The sequence below is a fragment of the Hyperoodon ampullatus genome, assembly GCF_949752795.1.
Source record: "Hyperoodon ampullatus genome assembly, chromosome: 18".
Classification (NCBI taxonomy): domain Eukaryota; kingdom Metazoa; phylum Chordata; class Mammalia; order Artiodactyla; family Ziphiidae; genus Hyperoodon; species Hyperoodon ampullatus.
In genome coordinates this window covers 55,619,946-55,634,340 of record NC_136931.1, presented here as the reverse complement: position 1 = coordinate 55,634,340, position 14,395 = coordinate 55,619,946, and the positions used below count along the sequence as shown (strand labels likewise).

At 46.6% G+C, this 14,395-nt stretch overlaps 1 protein-coding gene across 1 annotated transcript in view; it reads right to left on the bottom strand.

Annotated features, from left to right (window-relative positions):
* TRPM4 (transient receptor potential cation channel subfamily M member 4) overlaps positions 1-14,395 on the bottom strand; it is a gene marked incomplete at its 5' end in the record, with an annotated part of 36,010 nt that overhangs the window by 19,714 nt on the left and 1,901 nt on the right. Inside the window, 10 exons of the mRNA XM_079723464.1 lie at positions 1,440-1,574; positions 1,753-2,085; positions 2,444-2,556; positions 5,429-5,528; positions 5,869-6,054; positions 6,205-6,266; positions 10,549-10,732; positions 10,899-11,062; positions 11,257-11,437; positions 11,792-11,966. Coding sequence (XP_079579590.1) covers positions 1,440-1,574; positions 1,753-2,085; positions 2,444-2,556; positions 5,429-5,528; positions 5,869-6,054; positions 6,205-6,266; positions 10,549-10,732; positions 10,899-11,062; positions 11,257-11,437; positions 11,792-11,966 — 1,633 coding nt within the window. The remainder of the gene's footprint in view (positions 1-1,439; positions 1,575-1,752; positions 2,086-2,443; positions 2,557-5,428; positions 5,529-5,868; positions 6,055-6,204; positions 6,267-10,548; positions 10,733-10,898; positions 11,063-11,256; positions 11,438-11,791; positions 11,967-14,395) is intronic.

The following is a 14,395-nucleotide window of genomic DNA, read 5'->3' as shown; positions in this document are numbered from 1 at the left end:
AGAAGCCCGCGCACTGCAACGAAGAGTAGCCCCTGCTCGCCACAACTAGAGAAAGCCCATGCACAGCAACGAAGACCCAACGCAGCCAAAAATAATAAACAAATAAAATAAATAAATAAAAATAAAACTTAAAAAAAAAAAGTGAGAGGGACTTCCCTGGTGGTCCAGTGGTTAAAACTCCAAGCTCCCAATGCAGGGGGCCTGGGTTTGATCCCTGGTCAGGGAACTAGATTCTGAATGCCACAACCAAGAGCCTGCATGCCACAACCAAGATCCCATGTGCCGCAACTAAGACCTGGTGCAGCCAAGTAAAAAAAAAAAACAAAACAAAAAAAAACCCAAGGTGAGATCACACACATTAGGATGGCAATTATAAAAAAGAAAGAAAGAGACACAGAGAGAGAGAGGAAGGAAGAGAAAAGAGAAAAATAAAGAACAAGTGTTGGTGAAAATGTGGAGAAATCGGAACACTTGTGCATTGCTGGTGGAAATTTAAATAGTACCACCACTGTGGAAAATAGTATGGCAGTTCCTCAAAAAATTAAACCTAGAATTACCATATGGTCCAGCAATTCCACTCTTAGATATGTCCTCAAAACAATTGAAAGCAGGGACTCAAACAGATATTTGTACACTAATCATAGCAGTATTATTCACAATAGCCAAAAGGTCAAAACAACCCACATGTCCATCAACAGATGAATGGATAAAGAAAATGTAGTATATCCATACAATGGAATATAATTCAACCTTAAAAAGGAAGGATGTTCTAATACATGCTACAACACTGATGAGTATTTATCTCAATTAAAAAAAATCTATTTATTTTTAACCAATGACTGAATGGGCTGAAAATAACCCAGGGCTGAAGAACTCCTGTCAAGATATTTCTTTGACATAAAGATAGGGTCTATTTTTGATCCTATTCGAATACCATGACTTTTTTAAAAAACTTCTCAAATGTGTCCCAACACCTATGTCTCACCAGCTTTAATTCAGGCCCCCATCTTGGCTGCCTGAAGCTTTACCTTCCTACCTGGCATCCCTGCCTCTAGTCTTGTCCCCTTCTGTATTGCAACTACAACAATGCATCTAAATTGCAAGCACAATTATGATGAAATGAATCCCCATCAGCTACAGATAACGTCTAACTTCCTCATACAAGCAACCACTTTGAAAGGATGAGATTGATGCATATGTATGAGCAAGGGTAAATGCCTAATATATATTGTTAATGGAGAAAGCAAGTTACAAGAAATGCATGATATGGGGCGGGGAGGAAGAAACAGCACTCGGGGTCATATATCAAGAATGGAGTGGGGTGGGGGACGGGTGATATCCTAGGTCAGGGAATCTTATTGCTCAAGCATTGGAGTTCGGTAGAAATAAAGGACAGGAATGTAGGAGCGAGTAGAATCAGAGATCAAGTCAGCACTCACCATCTCCCAGAAGTACACGGCCATCTGAGCCCTGTTGAGCAGCAGTGCCCAGAGGAACAGGTCACTCCAGGGTGCCTGCCCGGGGACGGCTTCCAGCAGAAATTCTGAGGTAGCCTTGTCCCACAGCAGATACGACTGGAGGCGAGGAAGGCATGGTGAGCGTTGTCTCCGCCCCAGACCTTTCCTGACTCTGCCCCAACCATCAGCCCCACACCCCGTTCAGTCACACACCCCGTGCTCTGACCACGCCCCATCCTGGCATAGCCCCGCCCCCAGACCCTTTTGTGCTTCCCCCACCCACCCCGTTCCTTACATCCTCCCTGCTGCCATCGCCCGGGTGGGTGCCCCTGGTAGGGAACGTCGGCGCGCACGTCTTCCCCAGCAGCATCCGCAGCACCTGCCCCACCCTGGGGGGTTGTGGCTCCGCAGAGGGTTCAGAGACTGGGCCTTTGTTGCCTGTGCCGTGGGACACCTGGTCCAAAAGGCTGTGGATAAGTGAGTTGGGGGGCGCTGCGTTGTAGAGCTGGGCCAGGCGCGTAGGGGTCAGGAAGTGGCCCAGGCTAAGGCCATGGGAGATGAGCAAACGCACGAACTCTGGCCGGTCATTCAGAAGGGCGTCCATGAGGGAGGCTTCCAGGTGGAAAGACTGGTGGGGGTGGAATCAATGGGGGAAGAGTTGAGCACAGAGAGAGGCAGGTGAGGTCAGAGATTAAGGACAAGAGGTGGGGGTACAGAGCTATGAGTGACGGATGGATGGACAGTCAGGGTGATGGATGGGTGGAGGGATGGATGAGAGGATGGATGGGTGGGCAAGTAGATGGATGGATGGATGGGGAGAGAGGGAACAAGATGGGGACAGATGGACAACCAGAGATGGATGGACAATTAAGAGAAGGCTGGACAGGCCATAAAGGAAGATAGAGCCAGATGTCAAAGGAGTCAGGGAGTGGGGGAAATGCATCCCTTTTGTCAGAATCCCCAATCGCCAGGCCCCAACCCCTCACCCGCCATTGGATATCCCCCCGGAAGAGTTCACTCTGGGCAATGTCCACGCGGTTCCAAGCCACAGCCAAACGCAACTCATCCAGGTAAGCTGAGGCTTCAGAGCTCCCACAGGCTGAAAGGGTGAGAAGGAGAGGGGGCAAGAAGTCAGGGGAGGTTGGGAAGATCTGATGAATGTCTGTATTGCTTCTACCTGAGAGGCCTGACATTTAAACTCTGTATAAAGGCAATGTTGTTGGGCAGAGTCTGGGGTCTTAAGAAGTCAGGCTATTACAAGCATAAGGTCATTCAACCCAGGGGCAGAGTTGAATGTAAAACTCTTCAGACCAGTGGTTGAGAGGCTCCAAGAAAAGGAAGGGGAATCATTTATTCATTTAACATTTACTGAGGTAGGCTACGGGCCAGGCAGTAAGAGGGATGGAGAGAGATTGGATACAGTCCCTGCACTGAAGGAGCTCATTCCCGGGAAATATGTCCCAGAACCACGTAACTGCCCTTAGAGTGACCGGTGCCCTTGGAGGAGGGCATAGAATGTGATTAGGACCCAGGGGAGGCTACAATCACAGAGGTATGGAGAGACCCAAGGGAGCCTCCTAGGGGATGCACATTGAGGTAGGGCTTTTTTTTTTTTTTTTTTTTTTTTTTTCCCAAGATGTTGGGGGGTAGGAGTTTATTTATTTATTTTTGCTGTGTTGGGTCTTCGTTTCTGTGCGAGGGCTTTCTCCAGTTGTGGCAAGCAGGGGCCACACTTCATCACGGTGTGCGGGCCTCTCACTATCACGGTCTCTCTTGTTGCGGAGCACAGGCTCCAGACACGCAGGCTCAGTAGTTGTGGCTCATGGACCCAGTTGCTCCGCGGCATGTGGGATCCTCCCAGACCAGGGCTCGAACCCGTGTCCCCTGCATTAGCAGGCAGATTCTCAACCACTGCGCCACCAGGGAAGCCCCTGAGGTAGGGCTTTTGAAAGACTAGTAGGATTTGGAAGTGTGCATCTAAGATGAGAAAAGAATCATCAAGGCAGCAGGAGCAGCCTGAGCAAAAGCCTCGGTGCAGGAAAGCACAGGCTATGATGGCAAATGTGAGTCACTCTGGTTTCCTGCCACTTGGGAGTATTTGTGAGACAAAAAGTAGCAGAAAAAATGTAAACATTAGCCGGACTTCGGAAGACCTTGGAGGTCATTAAATAGAACAAGGAAGAACAAGTGGCCTTTAAAAATTTGATCGGATAATTTAATGGGTCCAAAAGTGTGCAGTCAACCTCGTGTGACCTTGGGCAAGTCACTTTCCCCCTCTCTGAGCCTCAGTTTCTTCATCTGCAAACTGGGGAGACAGTCCTTACAGGAAGGGTTAGAGGATCAGGGGCAATAATGTGTGCCAGCTGCTCAGCACAGTGCCTGGCTGTTCCGAGACTCTTAGGAAGCATTCATCCCCTTCCCCCTTCCTTCCTCACCTGCTGAAACCCCATCCCTTCAACTCTGCCAACACTGAGACTGTGCAGCCATCTCCAGTTTCCCCAGCAGAGTGTGATCACTTGTACTTCTGCAGGCAACAGGCTTAAAACACCACCCCCTCAAACCACATCTTAGAGAGCCGCTGTGTTTTCTCCCAGGAGGCTGATGAGTTAACTTCTGTAAAGTAAATCAGATTTGCCCACTGACTGTCATCCTCTATTATAGGATGTGTCCCCACAAGAAATGGAATCATATTAAGAAGAGTTCCCGTTTATTAGGCTCCCCCTGGGGACCAGGCACTGCCCATAATCTGCCTCTGAGGCTCACAACACTCCTGCCAGGTATTATCTCAATTTTTCAGAGAGAGAAACTAAGGCTCAGAGAGGGAAAGTCTCTTTCTCAAAGTCACACAGCAGAGAGGGGGCCAAGCTGATACTCAAATTTTAGTTTTATCTGATTCCAAAGTCAAAAATAACTACCACACCACAGAACATGGTAGATGAAATTGGGGTGGGGACCTGGAACTCAGAACGCATTACAAATTGACACTATGCCTCTTGGGAGTTTTTATCTAAGTGGGTGTTTTCCCTGTAAAACTCTTCTGACACCAAAAGTGACCCTCCCCTCCCACATCCCCACAGAGCCCTGGGGATCCCCCTTATCACTTATTTATCCCACCTCCATATCTTACTAACTCCAAATTCTACTGGCTCTTCAAGGCTGCCCAGTTTAAATACCACCTCCCCATTTTTCTCCCCTTTCTGACAGCAGCTCCTCTCCCATGCTTTTGTCTTGAATTTTACTTAAGGTTGTGTCCAAACAACCCTGGTAGGATCTGCTTTTATCTCTGAGCCTAATCTTTGTTGAATGAATAATGAGCTCCATCCTCAGCCTCTACCAAGCAGCCATTATGCTCCCTACCTTGGTTTTCATCATTCATTCCTCTAGTGAAATATCAGGAGTTCCTTGCTGGGAGACAGCACTCTGGTTTTTCTCTGACTCCACCACCCCTCAGGGCTTAAAACATATTGGAGGCATATAGGAAAAGTAGAAAGGGTGAGTGGGTGGATAGATGGAAGGATGGATGGATGGATGAAAAGATGGATGGATAGATGAAAGATGAATGGATGGAAGAACGATGAGTGGATGGAATTGTTACTAGACGTGTGAATAAACTGGTAGAAGGATGGGTGGATGGCAAGATGGATGGATGATTGGATGGATGGAAGAATGAAGGATGAATGGAATAATGGGTAGATGGAAAGATCAATGTACATATGGCTGGCTGGATGGATAAAGGATGAAAGGATGGGTGGACGGATACAACAGAAGGAAAGCAACTTTGGAACATAATGAAAGTATCTTGGGAAAATTGTCCAAATAGCACCATGCAAAGCCCCAAAAGGCAATGATAAAAGGAAAAAGATAAAAAGGGGGCACAATTTAGATTAGAGAGGATGGATAAAGTACCGAGGCCAAGAGAGGTTTCCAAAGTTGAGCTGACAATGGAGGAAGTTTGGGACTCCAAGCCTTACCCTTGACAAGGGCCTTCAAAACAATGGTCTCAAATTCCTCAGGGCCATCATCAGTTGAATAGACTGTCAGCAGCTCCTGCCGAGTCATGATCCTCTCCACCTGCAGAATACCAAATTTTGCAACCCACACCCAACTCCCTGGCCCTGTCCACAGAGATATAGGAGAACATTCCCCTGCAGGACCCAGTAGTCTAGGTGCCTAGCACCCTCTACTCCCAGAACCTAGGGGGGATCCAGGTCCCCAGGCCTCTCCTCCCTTAGACCCAGGAGTCCAGCCTCCCAGCCTTTCCTCCCTCATATCCATGAGGCTGGGCCCCCATTCCCCTTCCCTTGGATCCAGGACTCCAAATCCTCAGCATCCTCACCTCTCAAGACCCAGGAACCCAGGTTCCCAGCTCCCTCGCATCTCAGGTTCCAGAGTTGGGCCCCCAATATCATACCTGGGCCTGTAGGACCTCAGGGTCCCCTTTGGGGAAGAAACGTTTAATCACATCTTGGGCTTCACATCGCCTGCCTCCTGCACTCCCTGGAGCCAGAGTGTGGATCTCTGCCAGGCAGTCTGCAGCTCCCCCAGACCCGGCCACCAGGAGGCAGGGGAGCTGAGCCTGGGTGGCGTTCTCTATCCGCTACAGGACAAAAGGGGGAGTCAGGTTAGGGAAGGAAAGTATTCACACCTCCTGGAGTCTAGATTCCCAGCCCCCTCCTCCCCTAGGACCCAGGAGTACAGCCCCCGGCTACTGCCCCCCCCTTAGACCCAGGCACCTGGGCCCTTATACCTTCAACATCTTTTCATCACCATCAATCAAGAGAAGGAGGACAGGGATGTCAATTCCAGTCCCTGAGGAGAGAAGAGAGCACAGGGCTTGGTCACCTCCCATCAGCCTCTGTCAGCGATGGGAGAGAACCACATTTCCCAGGAGTCCCCAGGGCAAACGCTGGCTTCTGCCTAATCCTCTGTCCCGAGGCTCATGAGAACTGTCATGCCTTTGAGGATGTTGGGAGGGGCCAGATCTTGAAGACAGTAATGTTCAGCTTCTCAAGGGAGGAGAGGGCTGGGAGCCTGGACTCCTGGGTTCCCGAATGAGGCATGAGTCAATCCTATAACTGATTAGCCATCCAGCAGCCAGGAGAGGATCAAAGTGCAAATAGAAAATAAAGGAAATAAGGAATAGAAAGGACTATCCCAATACAATAAAGATATTTACCAAAGCCCAATAGCAAACTCATATAAGTTTTTTACGAACTCTATTCCCAATAAAATAAGAACTGAAACAACATTACTACTATTCACACTTATCTGGGAGTTTTGAGCTAATGTAACAATGCAAGAAAATGAAATAATTGGAATGAAAACTTGTATATATGTTTTTTAAGCTGGAAGAGACAAAGGTATCTATTTGAAGGAAAGATGATTTATATTCTCAGAAAATTGGAGAGACTCCACTCAAAATAACTAAATATTAATAAGAGAATTTGGTTAAGAGGATTAATACAAGAAAAATACACAAAAATAAAAAACTTTTCTACAACTATTATAATATGTATCTTATCCATGTTTTCACAAAATGATAAAATACCTGGGAATTCATACAGAAAGGTATAATATTTTTATAAGGAAATTGATAAACCTTATATAAGGACAAGGCCTGAATAAATGGAAAAACAAATACCATGTTAACCTGTCACAATGTAACACATAAATTCAATGCAGTTTGGAGAAAGAGGGAGGTAGGAGGAGGTTGGCAGTGTTTTCCTGTTTTTTTCTTAATGGAACAAAATAATTTTAAAATTCATATGAAAGAATTAATATCAGAGGAGTTAAGAAATTTTTGAGAAATGACAGTAGGGAGAAACTTTCCCTAATATATATTCAAACGTCTTTAAACTGCTGTAAACAACAACAACAGGAACAAATATATATATATATATATATATATATATATATATATATATATATATATATATATATGTATGTATATAATTTTTTTTTTTGGCCGCACTGCACAGCATGTCGGATCTTAGTTCCCTGACCAGGGATTGAAGCTGCACCCCCTGCATTGGACACGCAGAGTCTTAACCACTGGACCACCAGGGAAGTCCCAAACAAAATATATTTTTGGCACAGGAATAAATAGAGAGGTAGAAGAGGAAAATGTTCAGAAATACTTCAACATATAAAGGAACTGAATATACAACTTAAGTGGCATTTCAATTTAGCTGGAAAAAGATGGTTTATTTATTAAATGGACATGAAGAAAACGTGGCTTCCCAGTTGGAAGAAAAAAATGTAGACTCCCTATCTCAAAACACCTAAAAATCATTTCCAGATGGATTAAAAGTGTAAACATAAAAATATAAGATATTAAAAAATAAGACTTAGAATATTTGTATAGCATTGGAATGAAATGGACCTTCCTAAAAAACCAAGGGGCTATAAAAGGAACAACAAATACATCTAACCACATAAAAATGATAGAATTTTTATGGAAGTAGACACCATAATTAAAGTATCTTTTTTTTTTTTTTTTTTTTTTTTTTTGCGGTACGCGGGCCTCTCACTGCTGTGGCCTCTCCCGCCGCGGAGCACAGGCTCCGGACGCGCAGGCTCAGCGGCCATGGCCCACGAGCCCAGCCGCTCCGTGGCATGTGGGATCCTCCCAGACCGGGGCACGAACCCGTGTCCCCTGCATCGGCAGGCGGACTCTCAACCACTGCGTCACCAGGGAAGCCCTAAAGTATCTTTTAAAAATTTTACATCTAACAGTCAAAACGTTACTAAGGACAGGATACAAAGAATTCTTACAAAAAGACAAGAAAGAAATAACCCAATTCAAAAATGTGCAAAGAATATGAATAGACAATTCATAATTGAGGAAATCTGATTGGCCAACAAAATATATGTTTATATCTTTTAATATCTTTTAATATATCTTTTAATCTTTTTAAATTAAAAAATCAAATGAAAAGTGGCATGTCACTTGTTACCCATCAAATTTGCCACAAAAAAAAAAAAAAATTAAACCAAGAGTATCCAGGGCTGGTTAAGACTGGACAGAAAAGGAAACTCACACATTCTCGATGAGAGTGAAAACTGCTACACACTTTTAGAAAGTTATCTAGTACATCTTATTAGTATACACACAGAGCAATCTCACTTGGGGGATCTACTGTATAGAATTTAAAACACCTGGATGTAATTATGGATGTTCATACAAAGATATTTATTCATCATTGTTTGTAATGCCAAACACTGATAGCACTTTAAGTATCCACCAATTGAGAAAAATTTAAATAACAGATGGTACAACCATTACCAAGGAATATCATGCAACTATTAAAAGGAGATACAAGATAGAGAAGTTTGTATCTAAAAGGGATGGTTATAAGAAAGTGATATGTATATGTATAGTATAAAAGAGAGAAAGGAACACCACTGAGCATAGGATTTTATAAGCATAGACAAAGATATAAAAGGATTAATTCCAAGCCATATAACACAGATTACCCCAATAGAAGGGATTGGAGCTGGGAAGGGAATTTGCTCATGTCTTTTTTTTTTTTTTTCTTCTTTGACCAGTGGGTTATTTACAAACTACAATTCAGGCAATGATATGAATTTCCTTATATACCTTCGCATGGTTTGATTAGTTCCAATAAACACATTTTAAAGCTGCCATAAAATATTATGTTGAGTGAAAGAAGCCAGTCTCAAAAGGTCACGTATTATATTATTCCATTTATTTATCTTCTGGAAAAGAGAAGACTAGAGTGATGGAAAACAAATCAGTGGCTGCCAGGGGCTGGGTACAAAAGGAATGCCTTCATGGTAACAGGTCTATGTCCTGACTGTGGACATGAAGCTCTACATATGCCTAAACTCACAGAATTATACACCCCAAAAAAGTCAGTTTACACCCCAAAAAGATAATTTTAAAAATAAGATTAAAGTTGCTGAAAAGCTAAGTAAAGTTTAAGAATTAAATGGGGGACTTCCCTAGTGGTGCAGTGGTTAAGAAACAGGTTCGATCACTGGTCCGGGAAGATCCCACATGCCGTGGAGCAACTAAGCCGGTGCGCCACACTACTGAGCCTGCACTCTAGAGCCCACAAGCCACAACTACTGAGCCCTCATGCCGCAATTACTGAAGCCCACGCACCTAGAGCCCGTGCTCCGCAACAAGAGAAGCCACCGCGATGAGAAGCCCGCACACCGCAAAGAAGCGTAGCCCCTGCTCGCCACAGCTAGAGAAAGCCCACACACAGCAACGAAGACCCAACGCAGCCAAAAATAAATAAATACTTAAAAAAAAAAGAATTAAATGGCCACTTTTTAAAATACAGGAAATGTTTATAAAGAAGCAGGTTTCTGTTTAGTTGACTTTCTACATTGGACATTTCTTTCTGTTTTAGTGATTTCTGCCCTGTCTTTATTATATCCTTGCTTCTACTTTCTCTAGATTTGATTTGCTCTTCTGTTTCTAGGATTTTTTATAATTGGAGACTTAAATCATTGATTTTCAACCTTTCTTTTCTTTTCATTTTAGATAAGCCTTTAAGTCTACAGATTTCCCTCTAACTACTGCATTAGCTGCATCCCCAAAGTGTTGGTATGTCATAACATCATTATCATTCAGTTCAAAATATTTTCTAGCTTTTTTTTTCCTTCTTTGATCCATGGGTTATTTACAAACTACAGTTCATGCAGTGATATGGATGAATCTCAAAGAAATAATGTCGAATATGAGAAGGCAGAATTTAAAACATGGGGTTGGTGTGACTGTATTCATATGAAACACGGTCAGAATTACTCTATGCTGTGACAAGCAGGATAGGGTGGCTCTTGGGTGTGGGCAGAAGGCTTCTGGGGGCTGGTATTATTCTGTTCCTTGATCTGGGTGCTGGCTGCATAAGAGGGTTCAGTTTGTTAAAAATTCATCAAGCTGTCCACCTTTCGGTGTTGTAGATTTCAAGATAATGATTTTTTCAAACACAGCAAATGATGGGAGAAGGCACTTGACCATAGGAAACTCCCCCGGCCGCAACCCCCAAATTCCTACCAGATCTGACCACTGGGATCCTGAGCCTTGGGCTGTGAATCCCCAGTGGAAGGAGCCACTCACCTCCCACGCCCGTCTTCTGTTGGGCGAGGTAGGACTCGAAGCCCAAGCGGAAGCGGTTCTCGCCGCCCAGGCGGCCGTGGGTGCCGTCGTCCACCAGGAGGAAGGCCGAATAGTTGTAGTCAAGAGGAAACTGGACCCCATCCTCGGGGTCACCGTGCCACCTGTACCTCGCAGGAAATGAGCCCTGGGGGACAAGTGGCCAGACCAGGGAGTCTTTCCATCAGGGCCAAGAGGACAGACACCAGTTGTTCCTCTCTCAGACCCAGGACTGCAGGTCCCCAGCCCCTCCCCCCTCAGACCCCAGACTCCTGGCCCCCAGCCCCCTCCTTGTCCAAGACCCTGGGTCCCACCTTGGGGTTGATGAGGGTGTCTCTGTTCCGAACCACACCCCAGGGGGCCACGCCCATGGCCACCACCTTGTTGCCACCAGTCCTGGCCGTCTGGTGGTCCCGCACAGCCACACCCACATGCCGTCCAATGCCCTTGTGCAGCCCTCCGGTGACAATCCAGGCCCCTACACAGCGACACAGACTGGTGGTGAGGTCCAGAGACACACAGGCGTGCAGAGACAGAGAGAGAGAGACTAGAGAGTGAGACAAAACCCCCCACACAAAGACGGGAGTGGGGAAAGACAGAATTCCAGGGAAGTGGGGGAGATGGTGGGGCAGTCGGCCCCGGCCCAGGAGGCAGATGCCCACCCTCAGTCACCTGTGTTCTGGGCAGCCCTCACCAGCCCGCGTCGCAGCAGGTCCTGCAGCCAAGTCTGGAGGGTGGGGCCCCCCGATCCCCCCAGCACTGACACCACCAGGTTCGGGGCCTGGAAGCCCCATAAGTTTGTGACCAGATTATAAACTGTAGCTGGATCCGTGCGGTCAGAGAGCCGGAGGAACTGTGGACACACAAGAGGAAGGGACACGGGGAGGGGGACAGAGACAGAGAGAAAGGGACAGAGATGCAGAGAGAGGAGCACAGAGATGGGGGGAGGGGGGACGGGGACAGAGACCCAGAGGGGAGGGATGGAGACCCAGAGAGAGGAGGACAGAGACTCAGAGAGAGGGGGACAGGCTTAGAAAAGACAGACAGGGGTGGAGGGGACAGGGATCCAGGAGAGGTGAAGATAGGGATGGGCAAATGGGGAGACACAGCGTTCAGCTGGGACACCCCCAGACCCTGGCTCCGGGAGCCCCTGAGGCATGCAGCCCCACTGGTCAACCCTGGCCCTGCCCAGACATGCAAGCCTCACATTGCTGGCCTTGCGGCCGGCACCCAGGAAGTCCAGGTCTCCGAAGGCATCTGTGGGCTTCTCCGTGGTGTGCAAGTCACTGTCCCATACGGTCACCACGGCTGCCCCGAATGCATCCTCCACAGCCACTGATGGGTGGGCACACCGGGGTCGCCCACACTGGCACAAGGTCCCCCTGAGGGGGGAGGGGAAGGAGAAGGATGAAGCCCAGAGGTGTCCGCACCGACCCCAAGCATCCTGTAGAAATGTCCATATTTCTTCATCTCCCTCCAGAGGAGTTCACAGTCCATACTGACCCTGGCACTGGCCCTCCATGGTTCTGACCAGCCTGAGGGAGAGACCGGGGCAGAACAACCACAGTCACCTCACCCACCAGCAGGAAGCCACAGTGGCTCAAGAGCACCTGAGCAGGGAGGTCTACCTACCAGACCCTACACTCACTGTTGCCTTCAGGGCCTGAAGTGGAAAAGTGCAGGGGGCCATCGGGGATGTCCTTGCTGCCCCCAGTTCAAACAGATGATATTCACATGAAAAGGAAAATCAAGAGAGTGATCACAGAGCACGCATGCACTAGAGGCCAAGGCAGCTGTGTGACTTTGAGCAAGTAGCATCATCTCTCTGAGCCTAAATTTCCACCTCAAATGGAAAGACAATGATAGCACAGCCTACGTCATAGAACTACGAGGGGCCAATGAAATAACACATTTCCTAAAATGGGGGCCGCATACCAGATCCAGTCTCCGTGAACTCCACACAGAGCTTTAAATAACCTTGAACAACACAGTGAGAAAGTCGTTCCTTTTTCAGCTCTCCTGATTACTGTCAAGGAGAGAGGATCAGCTGGGTGCTAGAGTATTTTTAATGCCTAACTCTTTACTTTTTCTTTTTAACAGAGAAAAGCTGGCCTCAGGCTCAGAAAACTGGGCTAGCAACAGCATCCATTTAGACGGTAAGTACTTTTTATGTGGTTTTCATTGTGATTGTCTTTTATGGCTTGTTTCTTTCTCTTTGTGGCAAATGGAACAGATTTTGCATTTATGGTGATCACATGTGAAACTTTTTTCCCCCTAAATAAATACGCAAGTATCCCTTGTTACCTAATGGGATTGGCACCTGAGCTTAAAAACAGCAAGCAACATGGGTTTGGGAGATGAGGGATTTATTTGAAAATGTGTCTAAATCTCTTTGGTCCCTGATTCCAGAAGGGATTCAAATATGGGGGGAGACCTGCATTTATGTAAACAGAGTGAGCCATGATTTAAGGAATAATTTTATGGAAAGAATAGCACAGGTGGTCCATGGATTTGACAAGAGTTGTAAAGTCACTAAAAGAATGGCCAACAAATCCAAACAGAATACACCAGCTCCTGGCACAGTGAGAACTATAGGATACACCCCTCTCTCTTCCGGAGTCTACCTCCAAGGTCCTGGCATGCCTCAGTTTACCAACTTGATCCTTTCACCCATCTCAACCCTGTCCCTGGATGCCCCTCATTCCTGTCCATCTACTTCCCACGAGCCCTTCCCGGCAAAATTTCTTCATGGAATGTTCCAGAACCTGAACTGTCCAGTACAGTAGCCTCTAGCCACACCGTGCTCCTTATATTCAAATAAATTAAAATTAAATACAACTAAAAATTCAGTTCCTCAGTTGCTCTGGCCACATTTCAAGTGATCAGGAGCCACATATGGCCAGTGGCTGCCATATTGGATGTGGATATAGAACATTTTCACCATTGCAGAAAATTCTGGTAGACAGCACTGGCAGACTCCCTCTCTGTCCGTCTCATCTCCTAGCCCCCTTTCTCTGTGTGGCCACTGAAACCGAAATTGTTCCCGATAAAATCAGCAATTACCTGCACATCCCCGAATACAATGGCTTTCATTCAGGTCTCATCTGACTCAGACAAAGTAGCACTGGTCATAGCTAAAAGGCTGATTCTAGAAAACCTTTTCCTTGGCAGAGCACACCCGTTCCCCTGGCTGCTCTGTCTCTGCCTCATCTGTGGCTTTCTCTTCCTCTGTGCCTCCCTTGAGTGTAGGTGTTCCCCAGAGCCAGGACCACGTGCCTTCCCTACATGGGTCTCAAACTCAATGCCTCCAAGGGCCAGGCAGGTAACGTAAGAGCAAGAAGCATCAGGTGGAAAATTATAAGTGGATGTACCGGAGGCTGTGCTGACTTGAGGCAGCATGTCTGTCTTGAAGCATACAGAGACAAGTTTTTAGCAATCCTCTTCCGTGGAAGAAAAAAAAGAAAACATCGGCCATAGAATTGCCAGTTTGCAACCTCCTCGGATTTTACACTTTCTTCCCCCCATCCTACTTCCACGGTTTCCATTACCACCTACAGCTAGGACTTCTCAAATCTTGGATGGAAGTCACAGACTTTTCCTGAGTCCCTGAGCCAGGTTTGCAATGCTCCTGGCTCCCCCAGGCCCTTCCCACACATGAAATCCCACTCTGAGTTGTGAGACATTTCCCAAACCTACTCATGCACCTGGGTTCCCATCTCGGGAACAAGCTCACTGTTTCCCAGGTCCCAGACCAGATGTCTGGGCCCATCCTCCCCTCTCCCCTCTCACTCTGCAAATCCATCGGTCCCCA